General features: G+C 41.1%; 1 protein-coding gene across 20 annotated transcripts in view; it reads right to left on the bottom strand.

Annotated features, from left to right (window-relative positions):
- LOC124147753 (cytosolic carboxypeptidase 2-like) overlaps nucleotides 1–16,855 on the bottom strand; it is a 98,987-nt gene that overhangs the window by 13,898 nt on the left and 68,234 nt on the right. For 19 of the 20 annotated variants that reach the window (XM_048383091.1, XM_046518562.2, XM_046518601.2 and 16 more), the window contains 13 exons: nucleotides 14,167–14,321; nucleotides 13,138–13,216; nucleotides 12,636–12,714; nucleotides 12,044–12,227; nucleotides 10,598–10,728; nucleotides 10,113–10,301; nucleotides 9,255–9,407; nucleotides 8,084–8,229; nucleotides 7,592–7,690; nucleotides 6,675–6,799; nucleotides 5,279–5,570; nucleotides 4,634–4,784; nucleotides 2,519–2,635 (listed from right to left, as the gene is read on the bottom strand). In XM_048383091.1, the coding sequence (XP_048239048.1) occupies nucleotides 2,519–2,635; nucleotides 4,634–4,784; nucleotides 5,279–5,570; nucleotides 6,675–6,799; nucleotides 7,592–7,690; nucleotides 8,084–8,229; nucleotides 9,255–9,407; nucleotides 10,113–10,301; nucleotides 10,598–10,728; nucleotides 12,044–12,227; nucleotides 12,636–12,714; nucleotides 13,138–13,216; nucleotides 14,167–14,321 (1,900 nt within the window). The remainder of the gene's footprint in view (nucleotides 1–2,518; nucleotides 2,636–4,633; nucleotides 4,785–5,278; nucleotides 5,571–6,674; nucleotides 6,800–7,591; nucleotides 7,691–8,083; nucleotides 8,230–9,254; nucleotides 9,408–10,112; nucleotides 10,302–10,597; nucleotides 10,729–12,043; nucleotides 12,228–12,635; nucleotides 12,715–13,137; nucleotides 13,217–14,166; nucleotides 14,322–16,855) is intronic. The other variant, XM_046518544.2, reaches the window with a different exon arrangement.

Below are 16,855 nucleotides of genomic sequence, written 5' to 3'. Positions count from 1 at the left end.
TGGAGGTACACCTGTTGGTGTCCCAAGGGGATAGTTTGAACATGGTAACACCGATTTATCACAATGTCCAGCAGTCTTGGCTGTGCGATTCCTTGAAGCTGATTTGTTTGCATGACGTATATTTCTCAGTGGGTGAAACACAACCTTTCCATCTTCTAACTGTATTTTGAGAAATTGTGATGTGATCATCACTGAAGACAAGTCAGTGTCATCAGGGTATTCTCTGTACCTATGGTTCTTCAGCATCTGAAAAGCTTCAAAGGTGAGTCCGGGCATTGCTGACTGTAGACTGCAAGGGACATAACTCCTGAGAGTCTTATCGGGGAGAATAGAAAACTGTTTGGGGTTTAACACAATTGTTTTCTTCTCAGATGTTGAAGATTTGGATTTAGATGATTTCTGAAATTTCAAAATCACTTTGGTTGTATGGGAATGATTGGGTCTTGGACAGAGGATAGATCGATTCATCTTGAAATCTTGGAAGAACAAAGGAAACCAAAAAAGGAAATAAGGAAAATAAGAAAATTGAGACAAACAAATGGAAATTGATCAAACCAAAGCATCTACATGAAAAGAGTGAGTAAGTGTTGCTTTAAGCCGCATCAGCAATATTCCAGCTATTCACGGCTAGACATCAAAAGAGAACCAAAGCAGATAGAACAAGAACACATGACGAATACTACCAATTATAACATTCAGAAATGTGTCTTCAGCCCACTGATGGAGTGGATAAAGAAGACTGAAACAGTCATCTAGACAAATGTAAAGAGACTTTGTATCTATAAAACATGCATAACTTCTTTGAGCTTAATCTCATCAAGACATTTAGTATAATGTAAGCTGTTTTTAGAATGTGCAGATCATCAAAATCACTTTAAATGGTTGACACATAGTTCACAAACATGAAACAAGAAAACAGTTGTGTACATGAGCTCTAAGTAGCAACATCCAGCATGACTTGTCAGTGTTGCCAGATGACATGTGAACTATCTACAGTGGCTGACACTCATCCCTGATTCTGTGTAGAGCAGGTCAATCAAGCTGCTTCATTCATATAATGCATGTTTGTCTTGTTTGTGGTGTAATAATGTACTCCAATATAATGTAATATTCCACCAATATGATGGCAACCCATTAAAATGAACTCTGGTCCAGACAAACCAGTGATTGATGTTATGACAACAATCCATGCCATCAGGACGACACACAATCAACCAAGTCAGCGAGCCTGTCCACCTGATCAGTTTAGTTGCCTCTTGAGACAAGCACAGGTTGCTGAGGACCCATTCCAACATGGAATCTTCACATGGGTTTTCCAGACAGCTGGGGGTTAGACAAAGATCAGAAACTAGGTTTACTTGACATGAATAGAGCAAACGTAACTCTAATTTTCAGGTAACTTGCTGAACTTCCATGTTCTCAATTTTCTTTTGTATCTGGCTAAACAACAGTGAAGTTATTCCATTGACAATATGCCTCCGACTTCCAGCTTGCCTGACTTGTAAAGGTTACTACGCTCAGGGGTCACTCAATGGTGTCTTGTCCAAGGATCTACCGGTACCTGTCTGGCTCGTCCACTAACTGGGTGAGCCGATCACACCTGTCGGAGACCCACCTGTCTGGCTCATCCACTAACTGGGTGAGACGATCACACCTGTCGGAGACCCACCTGTCTGGCTCATCGACTAACAGGGTGAGCCAATCACACCTGTCGGAGACCCACCTGTCTGGCTCATCCACTAACTGGGTGAGACGATCACACCTGTCGGAGACCCACCTGTCTGGCTCATCCACTAACTGGGTGAGACGATCACACCTGTCGGAGACCCACCTGTCTGGCTCATCCACTAACTGGGTGAGACGATCACACCTGTCGGAGACCCACCTGTCTGGCTCATCGACTAACAGGGTGAGCCAATCACACCTGTCGGAGACCCACCTGTCTGGCTCATCCACTAACTGGGTGAGACGATCACACCTGTCGGAGACCCACCTGTCTGGCTCATCCACTAACTGGGTGAGACGATCACACCTGTCGGAGACCCACCTGTCTGGCTCATCCACTAACTGGGTGAGACGATCACACCTATCTGGCTCGTCCACTAACTGGGTGAGACGATCACACCTGTCGGAGACCCATCTGTCTGGTTCGTCCACAAACTGGTTGAGATGATCACACCTGTCAGAGAGCCACCTGTCTGGCTCGTCCACTAACTGGATGAGACGGTCACACCTGTCGCAGACCTACCTGTCTGGCTCGTCCACTAACTGGGTGAGCCGATCACACCTGTCGGAGACCCACCTGTCTGGCTCGTCCACTAACTGGGTGAGACGATCACACCTGTCGGAGACCCACCTGTCTGGCTCGTCCACTAACTGGGTGAGACGATCACACCTGTCGCAGACCTACCTGTCTGGCTCGTCCACTAACTGGGTGAGACGATCACACCTGTCGGAGACCCACCTGTCTGGCTCGTCCACTAACTGGGTGAGACGATCACACCTGTTGGAGACCCACCTGTCTGGCTCTGTACAGAGGTGAGCTGTGTGACTGGGATGGTAGAGACCCCACTGGGAGCTGATGGTGGGAGCCATGATGCGACTCCGGTGCACATACCAGGGCCGGCAGAGATGCCTGATTAGAGCAAACATTCAGCCAATCACCAGATTAGTGGCACACAAAACATTAATTACGCACACAATTAGTGTGACCAGATTGCAAGTCAGAATCCATCACCACGATATGACCGTCTTGATAATCCAGTGTGTCTCCACAATATTATGATACCTAGGACTCATTATCCACCACAGCCTTCCATATTCAGGTTAGTCTGCTATTCCAAGACTACTAATTTGTGTTGAGGACAAGTACAAATCTAACAATGGTAGTTCTCATTGACAAGTAGCATTTGAGCATTTTGTATTGCACAAAACAACCTTAGCCCTATGACTGCCGTAAGTCTATGTTAGTGAGTGAGATGGGTTTAACGCCACTTTTAACAGTATTTCAGTTATATCATGGCGTGTCAGCTTAATGTGGGAGGAAAGCCCGAAGTGATGCAGGTCTCAGACGTTTACCACTTCGGTGAAACCCACGAGCACGGGTATGGTGCTGACAAACCTAGAAACATAATTGGCGTGGCCAAGGGACGCAACTCTGCACAGCGAATCGCGGCGTAAGTCTATGTTGAGGTAAGGGAGTTATGATCACCATAGCACTAAGGTCGCTTTGCACAATGACACCCAGTTCTCAATGCTTCAATTTTGTTACAAATTGGAACTAAATAAAACTGATAGAAAATGTAAAAATAGTAAATATTTTTGTCTTGTTTAGGAGGGACTAGCTACAAACTCTGAGGACAAGTGAAATACTGGTCCTCTGGACTTGTCTTAAAAAGACTGAATTTCTAATGCTGTACCATAGTTTTGTTTTGAATCTGATTTGACATACACAATACTGAAAACAGCTAATGAACGAAAGAATCTGGTCAAAGCTACTGATGAAGATGGTGACATCACTTAACGATTGAAGTCGTATTTGTTGACGTTCATCAACTGATGAAGACAGTGCCTCACGTGAGCAAATTCCATGATGGGCGAATCGATCCTTATATGGACAGATACATAAATCATAACAAAACAACCCATTAAACATCAAACTTTCATTATTTATAGCGGACTATATCAATGCGGAGAGTCATGACGTCTTGACATCATCTGTCCCAAACATTCCATTTGGAGTGACATCCCTTGGTTTTACAAATGGCAGAAAATGGTGGCTACCGCATTGTCATTCGCTTGAAATACAAGTTGCACCCAGTAAAGTAAGCGGAGGAATTGGAAAGAAATCCAGACCCGGCTCATGCTGACAAATGGATGCATATTAACGTTCTGTGAACTTTTGGCGTGTGTTTGAGTCATACTGCGGCTGCTGATGACGGGGATTACCGCTTGAGGCGGCGCGGTTGGATTTACTGAGGCACGATAGTGTGGAGCTCGGTGATTTCTTTTGGTAAGTCGAGCATTCTCTGTTATAGCTTCGAATGGACGCTTCATTTCGGTGACCCGATATACACATGATCTGTATGACTTCCAAGCCTGCATCATTCATAGCCTAAATCGATGTCGCTCTCAGTTTTCCCTAATTATTTTTAATGTTATTTTTAGACATTGAGTAATTCCCCTAAAGTAGTTCTGTATGTCTCCGTGCAATTGACAATGTAATCATGTGACATACTGACGTTCATCGGGAAATGAAGAACGGTCCCTAGGCAAGGTCACCCACAACTGTCAATATTTATAAATGAAGCCATGGTACCACTTTATTTATCATACTAGATTGGGGATATACACACTGGAGTATCAAGACTGTGATATATCGGGAGTGCAAACAAGTCATGTCTCTTTGTGTTAGTATGTTTTACAATGCAACATGGAAACCATTAGTGGGAGTGCGTTTTGTTTCAATCAAATCACAGCAACTTTCAGTGCATTTAAATTAACACAAAATGACAAACAACATAAACAAATTACACTCATTAACTGTAGAACAGAATGTAACTACCACACTTGTGGCAACTGGATTATTCAACAACACACTGAAGTTGTAACTATGGTTACAAGAGACACTCACAGACAAAGCTTTCATCCGCGACTCTTCCTTTTTTTCAGCTGGGGTTGGTGTCTTCTTGTCACGGTCCCGCTGTTTGCGGGATTTCCGCTTTTTCTTCCGAGTTTTAGATTCTTTCATTTCTGGTTCTGATTCACTGTCGCTATCACTTGAACTGAAATGTGAAGCAGAAAGTGTACAGACAACCATTCTCTCAATAGTCCAAACAATCAGCAAGGTTACTCTTTCTCATCATCCAATCCATTTGAGTCAGTTCCTAAGACAAGCAGCATGTACAATGGACTGCCTGAAAAACCAAAGAGATCTAATACACTTAAACTTTAGAAAACAACAACTTTAGTAACAACTAACTTAGTGACATGGTCATCTTCTGGAACTCAAGACTTATAAACAAATAACTTAGACAAATAAAAAGTTAACCCAATCTGACAACAACAAAAGATTGACCAAATATTTTAATTATTCCAAGCTTCCATATTGACGAAACCACCTGAAAGATGATTTTGTGTGTGCAACTTCTCAAATTCAAATGGCATTTTGGCAATTTTACGGCTGTTTGTTCAATGACATAATGATGTAATGATAACATCACTGAAAGAGTTATTTTGGTTTGTTACAAAACTGTTACAATAGCATGTTGATACTTACTCTGATTCCGTGATAACATCTCGGACACTGAGCTCTGTGAGAATGTTCAGACAGCCATCCATTGTTTTGAGTGACATGTTATCGATAAGCTGATCAATTTCCTTCCGTGTTATTGCTGGTTCTTTCCCCCCGTTCTCCGGTTTCGTTCCCTTCAACTCCTTCTTTCCCTTCTCCGGCTTTTCTTCCAGTTGGGACTTTTCCCGATCTTTGGCCACGAGGGACAGAATGACACCAGTCCACTTCTCGGCATCCTCCTGGATCATCTCTGCCTCCATCTCGGACAGATTGGAATCTGAAACATCATCCATGAGTGAGTGAGTGAGTGAGTGAGTGAGTGAGTGAGTGAGTGAGTGAGTGAGTGAGTGAGTGAGTGAGTGAGTGAGTGAGTGAGTGAGTAAGTTGAGTGAGTTGAGTGAGTGAGTGAGTGAGTGAGTGAGTGAAGGGAGCATGTGGTTGAATGCCACAATGAGCAATATTACACCTATAATATGACAACCTGTAAGTAATCATTTTTGAACCAGGCAATCCGGTGACTGAAAGCCTGACAAAGAACTCATGCCATCAGGGCACCATAACACACAAGCAGTCAGGTCAAAGAGCCTGACCACCCAATCTTTAATTGCCTCCAGCAAGAACCAGTCTATCCTGGATGCCCACAGAGAGAAACATCCTCCACACAAGCAGTTAGGTCAAATAGACTGACCACCCAATCTTTAATTGCCTCCAGCAAGAACCAATCTATCCTGGATACCCACAGAGAGAAACATCCTCCACACAAGCAGTTAGGTCAAAGAGTCTGACCTCCCCATCTTTAATTGCCTCCAGCAAGAACCAATCTATCCTGGATACCCACAGAGAGAAACATCCTCCACACAAGCAGTCAGGTCAAAGAGTCTGACCACCCAATCTGTTTTAATTGCCTCTTACAAAAGCAAATCTATCCTCGATACCAACAGAGAGAAACATCCTCCATACAAGCGGTTAGGTGAAAGAGTCTGACCTCCCCATCTTTAATTGCCTCTGACAAGAACCAATCTATCCTGGATACCCACAGAGAGAAACATCCTCCACACAAGCAGTCAGGTCAAAGAGTCTGACCACCCAATCTGTTTTAATTGCCTCTTACAAAAGCAAATCTATCCTGGATACCCACAGAGAGAAACATCCTCCACACAAGCGGTTAGGTCAAAGAGTCTGACCACCCAATCTGTTTTAATTGCCTCTTACAAAAGCAAATCTATCCTGGATACCCACAGAGAGAAACATCCTCCATACAAGCGGTTAGGTGAAAGAGTCTGACCTCCCCATCTTTAATTGCCTCTGACAAGAACCAATCTATCCTGGATACCCACAGAGAGAAACATCATCCAAATAATGAAGTGACTGAAGGTCTTACCTTGTCTCAACATGGCGATTTCAGTGAAGCTAGGGATCTTGGTTTCCTGTGGGAGGAGCCCTCGACTCACTAGAATATCCTGAGTAATCACTCTTGTAAGGTCAAGGACAACCTCTGTCTGGCGACTGGCAACAAAGAGTAAAGTCACACTTTACTGCTTGCTCACTTCCGGGAACCAACACAAACATGTACTGACACAACATATTTGTGTCATTTCAGATCTAAAAGATCCATTGGCTTTTTCGTATGGACATTAAATATTCCATGACTTCAGAAACATGAATTTGATTAATTAATGCATGTGACTAGGCCTAGAAGAGGTGACACAGTTGATGACAGTGTAAACATTTCCTTTGACTTTGAAGACCAACTCTCAGTCAGGTCAAGCAGTTTTGGTCATCTGTCCACTTTATATCTATACTTCATTGTGTCCATCCAATACTCATATTGTTTCTTACAACATGAAAATCTGTTCTGCCTTGAATGAAAAATGAGCTCATGAACAAATTGAACCAATGGTAGCTCAGGAACAAAATGAGCCAAGTACAAACCCTGGACCAAAATAAGCTCATGGGAAAAAATAGAGCAAAATTAACCAATGGTAGACCAGTAAATATGAGCCAATGGTAGCCCAGTATGATAGAGCCAATGGCAGCCCAGTATAAAAGAGCCAATGGTAGCTCAATATAAATGAGCCAATAGCAGCCCAGTATAAATGAGCCAATGGTAGCTCAATATAAATGAGCCAATGGCAGCCCAGTATAAATGAGCCAATGGTAGCCTGATATAAATGAGCCAATGGCAGCCCAGTATAAATGAGCCAATGGTAGCCCAATATAAATGAGCCAACGGCAGCCCAGTATAAATGAGCCAGTGGTAGCCCAGTATAAAAGAGCCAGTGATAGCAGAGTACTAACGCCTTGTTCTGCTGCAGCTCCAGGTAGTCCAGCACCACCTGACCCAGGGTGTTCCCCATGTCCATGAAGTCACTGATGTTGAAGTGCCGACCCTGCCCACTGCAATGCAAGTTTTAGGATAAGGTACATGATGAGACGAATCTGAACACCTCCTTGAGATTAGGGTACTCATCAGTCCTAAGAAAGCATTTTGGGAAATGTTGTTTTGTTAATAAACAAGTCCCTGTTACAATAAGATATGTTCATCCAGTGTGGAAGAAGGCTTCTGTAAAGGCAAACTGATATTGTTGTTGCAGTGGGTGTTCACATGCCACTTTAAGAAATATTATTTGTCAAGGTATGTCTGATATTACAGGGAACCTTGTCTTGTCTCATGGTGACAATATATTATGGCATATGGCAACATTGGCATCTGTATATTTTCAACATATTGTTATACAGACACTCCAACACATTGCACTACCAATCCCTGCCTCCCCCTGCCACAAGTACCTGTTGAGAGTGGTTCCACTGAACGTTGCTTCCAGGGTGAAGCTGTTGTGTATCTTCATTTGTCTCCACATCACCACGCGACCGGTCGACTCCTTGCACTTCCGGATGTGAAACTTGCATGATGGGTAGCAGAACTTGTCAGGGGACTGAAAAAGGAAGCAGTGTAGTTATTGGCTGGTGTGGACTGAGGTCTGCTTATCATCCATACAGTCTGATCGAAAGATATTGGAGCACTTATTCTCCAAGTCTTCAAGAAGAGTGAGTGAGTGAGTGAGTGAGTGAGTGAGTGAGTGAGTGAGTGAGTGAGTGAGTGAGTGAGTGAGTGAGTGAGTTGGGTGTAACACCTCTTTTAACAGTATTCCAGTTATATCATGGCAGCAACAGATTTGTCATGAAGATATTTAACAATTGAAATACCCTTTGTAATACATAAGGACCACAGATTTTTCATCAAGATACAGTCAAGTCTCGTTAATCCGACACTCGTTAATCCGACACTCGGCTTTATCCGACACAAATGATGGGAACTGATTGATTCAGCGCTATTTAGTCCCGTTAATCCGACATTCTCGCACTCCGACTCCGACACACCTTATTTGCAACGAATTACCGAAATCACTCATTAATCTCGTTAATCCGACACAGTGGTCAGCGTACTCTGTGGTCATCTGCCCGCGAGTACACAACCCCGTGTTTTGACACGCACTGGCTGCAGAGATTAACTTTAACAATTAACACTAGATGCCGGGATCATAAAGAATTTCAAGCTTTATTATAAGAAACAAATGAAATTACACCTCGACAATGTTGATGCTGAAGAACCACCAGCCCTAGACGTCTAGCGAACAGGGGACTTTGAGAAATGTGCCTTCAAAATGTGAGAAACAGAAAACACTGACAGACTATTTTAAGTAGATGAAGCAAGTTGTTAAGACAGTAGCACTTGCATTTACACTAGGAAACACACGGTTATTATCTATCGTGAAGATGTCCGATTTTCGATCACAAATCACTTAATTTCGTTAATCCGACATACTCGTTAATCCGACACAATCATGTGCAACCAACGATGTCGGATTAACGAGACTTGACTGTATGTAACAATTGTAATACCTTTTGTAATACACAAGGGCCACAGATTTGTCATCAAGATATGTAACAATTGTAATACCTTTTGCGCCATGAGCCAAGGGAAGAGACGCTCATTGATAAATGTCCTTGCAGCACCATACTCAGACACATCTTCTTCAGTGGATGTGTTATTGCCATACATGAACACATTGTGTTTGCGACTGTGGCCATGCAGGTCACAATATAAAAGCACCTGTCAGAAAGAAAAAATAAAACCATTTTAGAAAAGTACTTATGGACCTGGTGTCAAAATAATGCCATGTATATCCTTGTGAACATCCATGCCTTCCCGCTATGGTGGCAGCTGCTCTCACATTAGTTTGTGAGCAAGTGACCTTAGCTCCTTAATCATGTCACTCTATACAGGCACCAGGGGTAAATTAACTCACTAGAGACTGCAGGGAAAGATCTAAGGGAAAGTATCAAGGTGACAGGCCATAATCTTGTCCATAAAAGTGTTCCATGATATTCTGATTTGGCACAAGTGTCAGTCAGTCATCGAATAGGCTTTCAGGGCACTGTTAGCAATATTGTTAGCCAGATGACAGAGGAGACACCAGAAAAGATAAAACCCATGTACAAAGCGAAGTAACTAGGCTAACCCATCAAATTTCAAGAACAGATTTTAGTGGAAAACAAGAACGTTTAACACTGACAAATATGCTACTCAAAAACCACTTGTTTCTTTCATATTACTATAGTTAATCTGTGGAACAGGTTCACTGGTGTGTTTGTGTTCAGGGCCCTGTTCCACAAAGCCATCTTAGCGCTAAGGTGATTGTAACTCCCATACTTTAACACTGGCTTACGATAGTCGTAGCGCTAAGATTGCTTTGTGGAACAGTGCTCAGGTTCACTGTAGGGCTGAATGCTTGTAAGGGTATTCGTGGCAACTCACCTCATGCCTCTGCACCAACACGTCCACCATGTTCTTCACGTACCAGATGGTGGGGAAGCTCTCGCACCGGGGGTGGCGGTAGTTCCTGTTTAGGTCTCGGGCAGCGAGAGAGCAGCGGTAATTCCCCACTATCACGCCATCAGGGTTTAACATTGGCACTATTTTGAAGATAACACTATTGCGAAGTTTCTGAAAAATGTACACAATAAAAAATTCAAGTACACTTTTGATGAACTGTTGAATAACACCTCAAAACCTAATATGTTCAGAAGGACAATTGGGAGAAAAAACATGCATGATTTGGGGATAGAAGTAAAGAAAATGGAAAGTTATTAAATGTTCAACAATATTCACACATTATTATTATAAGTAACAATTTGGTAAAGAGATGCTTGGGTTAAATAAAAAAAGGACGGGCAAACATTATTGGCTTGTTGCAAACTGACACATATATATGGGAATAAGTATGGGAATGGGAGACTGACCTTAGCTACAGGGTGTGAGCTTGTGACAAAGTCCAGTAGGCCCTTCATCATCCAGCTGGCCTGAGACTCCCCGGGGTGGACACGGGCCGACACCACAACCGCCTTCTTCCTGACTCCTGGTGTGGAGTGCTCTGTGACCAACAGGCACCATGTCAGACCATTGGGCATCATCAACATTCCCACCCACCCACTAGAGGCCTCTGTCTATGATTTTATACTCTATATAGTATGGCCACACTTTTTAATTTTATGTTTCATGCATTATTCCAGCTTTTCCATACAAGGTTGAAATAAAAATAAAAATAATAAGCTATGTCAATCATTTATTTATCTATATGAAAGTCATTCTGCTGTGGAGTTAAAACTGCAGCTGGCTTCTTAATCACTGATAGTGATATAGACATTGAATTTATATGTAACATTTTATATTGTATAAGAGGGTCTATATTACTAGGAGGAGACATAGTAAAAATAAATATTTATGTTTAATTTATTTGTTTTGCAGCTGCTATTCAGTAAGGATGGTGGGGCCGTGAAAAGAAAAAATAGAAAAATGTGTGTCCATGCTTACCATGAGTGAGCCAAGATACACATTCTACAATATCAACCTGGTGTCCTTTCCACAAAGCAGTCTTAGCGCTAAGGTGATTCAAACTCTTATACTTTAACCGTAGTTTTTCAGATGTCTAAGGGGTGGTCGGGTAGGCTGGTGGTTAAAGCGTTCGCTCGTCACACCGAAGACCCGGGTTCGAATCCCGACATGGGTACAATGTGTGAAGCCCATTTCTGGTGTCCCCCGCCGTGATATTGCTGGAATATGGCTAAAAGCGGCGTAAAACCAAACTCACTCACTCACTCACTCAGATGTCTAACATCTAGCCATTCTGTACTGATGCTGAGGGCTGGTTTATCATCCAAATGTACCCTGGGTACAAAACGAAGCAGGGAGTACTTTATCAGTTTATAGAACATGGTTGTGTATCCATATTGTGGTGCAGTTCATTAAACATTTTGTTTATTAAAGGTCTTCAGTTTGCCATAAACCAAACAAATATCTGGCAACAACTCAATATATTAATTTGTATCCAGGGTACATTTTCATGATGAACTGATCAAGAGTGTAGGGCTGGGACGAGTCCAAATTTACTACCTGGGTACCCAACCCCCTATTACCCACCCAACCCAAGTAAACTGTCCCAGCCCTACAAGCGTGACACTCCTTCTATTGTTTGGAGGTCCCTGCTGACTGTGTATTTCTGCACCTACAAGAGTGACACTCCTTCTATTGTTTGGAGGTCCCTGCTGACTGTGTATTTCTGCACCTACAAGAGTGACACTCCTTCTATTGTTTGGAGGTCCCTGCTGACTGTGTATTTCTGCACCTACAAGAGTGACGCTCCTTCTATTGTTTGGAGGTCCCTGCTGACTGTGTATTTCTGGACCTACCGAAGTTGGTGACTGTGATGAGGAAGCAGCTGTTCCCGGCCCGAGTCTCGCACAGCACCTCCCGCCTCATGAACTGCTCACGCTCCGGGTCCTGGAGAAGGGTGTCCAGATCCTCCTTCAGGTCCGTGAATGTGTAGGGGTAGCAGTGGGCCAGGTAGTATGTGTCCTCGGCGTGAGGGAACTCCTGTAACAGTTACATCATTGATCGTAGGGTTACCAGTGGGAACGCCTGTTGTATGTGTCATTGTGGGGAGGGATCTGTTGGGGGGGCAACAGCTACATCATTGTCAGTCAGTCAAGAGCAATTGATAAGATTGATGTATGGTCATGTGGGAAGAAAATCCCAAGCATGCAAGTTGTAGATGTTACTATTATTGAGAAATCAACAACATGGGTTTGTGCTTTGCAGCACATCAGGGCTTCAAGCATAAATCAAGCAGATCCTGGCACAGCAAAGGGACATAATTCTGATTGTTCTGTATTAAAAATCACCAGATTCAGGTTAATTTTCTTCTATTGCAAGTTTCAAATATATGATGTTTAAAAGTTGGTTGGAACACAGGAAGTGATAGTGTCCCAGCATGCATCTTACCATCTGCCACTCCAGGTAGTAGTAAGCTATGCCGCGCTGTAGCAGCGGACAGTGAAGGTAGGTCACATTGCGACTGTAGCTGAAATGGTACAAAGTAGCTCAATTGTCACATGTACCTACTGGTTTATATCACTCTTCAGTAAATCAGCACAACAAAGCTCTGGTTACATCCAGATAAGAATCTTGAATGTTGAAGAAATCTTTTTTTGGTGAAGGTCAGTTAGTTTACTTAAAAAAGCAAGTTCGAATATTGATGGGTGAGAACACAAACACATTCACATCTACAAGTTATGTCATAAAGCGAATTGTTAATTTGTCAAATTTTCTCTGACATTCAAAACCTATTTCCCTTTGTAGCTTTTCCTTTACTTTTTTTCATCAGTATATATCAGTTCATTGTCATGATTGTCTGTATAGTTTTGCAAATCAATATTCCATACAATGTATACTTTTGGTAGACAATATCACATTGTTACCTTGATGAGAAGAGTGTAAGTTTTACCTGATGTGGTGCCCTGTGCGATACCAGCCAGTGTTCCTATCGCGAGCATTTTGTTCTGAGTATCCCAACGGTCGCATACCTGACATTAATTAAACAGAATATGAGTTGAAACTGTTCATTACTGTATCATATACTACTCAATGTTTGATAAGGATATTGAAATCTTTCATTTGTTGCAAAATCAGAAAACAACACATTGCAATGCGTACTTAAAGTTGATTCTAACTTGGTGGGAAGTTGAAAATTCATCAATCCCATTGTGGTACTGCATACTATTTGTATGACAACTTCTCCAAGCAATTACTCCAAATCAGTCCCCAACATGGACACTCAGAATATCCCTATCAAATGATGAGTAGGATATTAAGTGGCATTTAGTTATCAGAGAAAGTAAAAAAAATGTATGTACGCTATTCGATGAAATAAGCGCCCCGCTCTAATAAGCACCCACGGCGATATTTTCTGATATATTGGCTGGTGAACAATCCCAATTAGCACCCCTTCCGATTGATCAATGCACACAAGACTTATTTATTCGCGTATAATGCACACTCGTGTGTTATATGCACCCTTAATTATGGGCAATTAAAATCTGGGAAAATATATCTGTCGTACATAAACATTTCAGGCTGTCACCATAAACCACGAAATTTATCTTTTTTCACAAAAATAATATTCTAATAAGAGCCCCCTATTTCTAATTTTGAGAGCGCCCTGGGCGCTTATTACGTCGAATACGGTATATTTTTTTATATTTAAATTCAGGTTTATATTGTATCAACTCTTAGGTTAGCATTGTGCAAATATTGTATCCGACAAACATCATCCTCTACATTAATTCAACAAGAAGTTAAGAAAAGGGATATTTCTTTGAGAAATACCTTAAAAGTCTAACAGTTTTCTAGTCTTGAGTTTTATAGAAACTTGTCATGAAATTAAGAGGAAGATTTGTAAAATATTTTCTAACCAATGTTTTCCTTTTCAACCAACCATAGTGAACCTAAATCACAATGATGGCAGTAAACTCACCATAGTTATATAGACTGTCCCTCTTGAGCAGGTTAACGATGCGGAACCTGTAGGTGACCCCTGGCACTGCGTTCCTGACCCGGAAGTAGTACCACTGAGTATGGCGGTTTGTGTACAGGTCAGTCTTTAGCACCAATTCATATTCATACTGACCTCTGGAATTAATTATTGATCTTTGAACATACAATACAATAATGCATATTTGACCATTTATCAAAGTTCTTCTATACATGAGAAACATATACATGAATTTAATATTTGTATGTCATGCTAAAGATATTTTAATTTGTCAAAATGTTCTCCACCTTTGAAAACCCATTATCACAAAAGACTCTGTTTATAAGAATTTCAAAATTTCAACATACAACTAAACGAAATCCAGACATAATATATTGGGTGATAATTGTGGTACCATTATGTCTAAAAATATTCTCGAGTATATATTACACCCCTAAATTGAATTCCTAAGCTACAATAGTTAGGAAATCCCAACTTACTCTCAGGAAAGCGTTGTCATTAAATACTCAAACACACCCCACACAAGCAGCATCCCTATTTACATGTTGATATTCCAACAACTGTTATTAACAACAGACTCAAAGTGAGGACCTAATCACTCTCCATACAACCAGTCAGGGCTAGAGTGCATTACTACAACACACATCAAAACCTAAACTGGAAACTTGAACAAGCCATGTATTACATTTGAGTGAATTCACACAAAACTTGGGGCAAGTTAACTATATTCATGATAGTCAGCACATTTCCATCTAAACAATTATTATTTAACAATGAAGATCCATAGGAAACGTAGTGCAGAGGTTGAGCTACCAATATATTAAAAAGTGTGCTCCATGTGGTTTTTTTGCCTTCAGTGCTAAGACTATTGTAAGCTTAAATAAATGCACAACAGCTACGAACATATTATCACTAAGAATACTTTATATATTTTGGGATTAAGTTTTGTTTATTTTGTTTGTTTGTTGTTTAACGCCGCACTCAGCAATATCCCAGCTATATGATGGCGGTCTGTAAATAATAAAGTCTGGACTAGCCAAGCCAGTGATTGACATCATGAGCATCGATCCTCACAATTGGGATATGAATACATGCATCAACCAAGTCAGCAAGCCTGACCACCCGATCCCGTTAGTTGCCTCTTATGACAAGCATAGTTGCCTCTTACGACAAGCATGGGTTGCTGAAGACCTATTCTACCCCGAATCTTCACGGGTCTTGGGATGAAGTGTCAGTGTGGATAGACCAGTGTGTTCATGTTTATAATATGACATTCTGTGCAGAATTGATACTTTTTGGAGTTGAAGAGAACATAAAAACAGGAAAAAGTGTTCAATTTACTTTTACTTATTGCAAAATTCTATATTTATTTTATGCAAGTTCCAAAATACCAAACCTTATTTTCATGTTTATAAAAAGGAAGCTTTTACACAAAACAGCATTGAAACAGATATTGCTTTCAAGACAGGTAGTCAGAAGAAATTCACTGGAGCTTGGATGCTGTATCCTAAACTTTTCGAAAACAAAGAGCAGCTTTCATTTTAATTTTAGTTTTGTACTTAAGACTTTAATGTTTGAGACTATGTACTTACCAGCACTGCAATATTTTATATAAACTTGAACAGTTTATGCATACTTGATCTATGCAGCATATTTTGTATTATTAGAGTGAATGTGTGAGTGAGAAGTATGATATTTTCCGAAAAAATCTAAGATGTACTGATAAGTTGTGCTACATGTCATGGACTTTCTGATACCCTGGGCAGAAGCCCATTTCTATGTAACAGGTACTTTTTTTTAAAAACAATAAATGAGAAAAGAAAAAAAGATTACTTTATATTACAGGCCTAATATAAAAAATCTCTAAATATCTCTTAGATTGAAAAATTGTCTTCTTAACCATGGAGGTGTGACGATAAATTTCAAAAGCAACAAGACTAGATTAGAAATGGTTCCAAAGAAAATAAAATCTGCAGTATATTGTAGGGTGTAGTTTCCTAACATGAAATCATTATTTCTGAATATACAGTGTCTCAATACCTACAATACCCTAGTGAGAGACAAACGTAACCACCTAACTACGACCTCTCTTTAAGCAGTAAAACACTCACATGTGACATTAACAAAACAAAACGTCTACATAAACACTACTAGAGTAAACCTTTATTCAAGCCAACACTAACAAATCAAAGTGTAGTGACTTGGGGTAACTGTATCCACCAATAACAGGCACCTGACAACTATAGGGAATTACATGTCGTATCCCACCAGGGGAGTATTCAAACACGCAGCCTACCTATACAAACTAGTACTGGTCGGAAACCTTTGTTTTTGCCAGTCTATTGGCTAAGTCAATATTTGACGATTGATTTATCTAAATATAACTGTACCTATAACACTTCAGTGTACTGCTAATAGAGCCTTGGTGCTAGGAATGAACTGGTTGGAACCTCTCTAGTACAACACCTTTTTATACAAGACTCCTGCCTTATTTGTAAGTCACTTTAATGATGATAAATACTGGTATCCATCCTCTCAACAACAACTGTGGTCATCTCATTAACAGTATCTATAGACATATTTGAACCAAGTATTTGGACCTAGCTCCTCTGCCAAGAAATACCTATGAGGATCTGTACCACGGACATGTAGAGGCCCTGAGGGTCATCAT

The sequence above is a fragment of the Haliotis rufescens genome, unplaced genomic scaffold (genome assembly GCF_023055435.1).
Source record: "Haliotis rufescens isolate VD_foot unplaced genomic scaffold, xgHalRufe1.0.p SCAF_1, whole genome shotgun sequence".
Classification (NCBI taxonomy): Eukaryota; Metazoa; Mollusca; class Gastropoda; order Lepetellida; family Haliotidae; genus Haliotis; species Haliotis rufescens.
The sequence above is the reverse complement of the archived record's forward strand: the minus strand, read 5'-3'. Positions and strand labels throughout refer to the sequence as shown.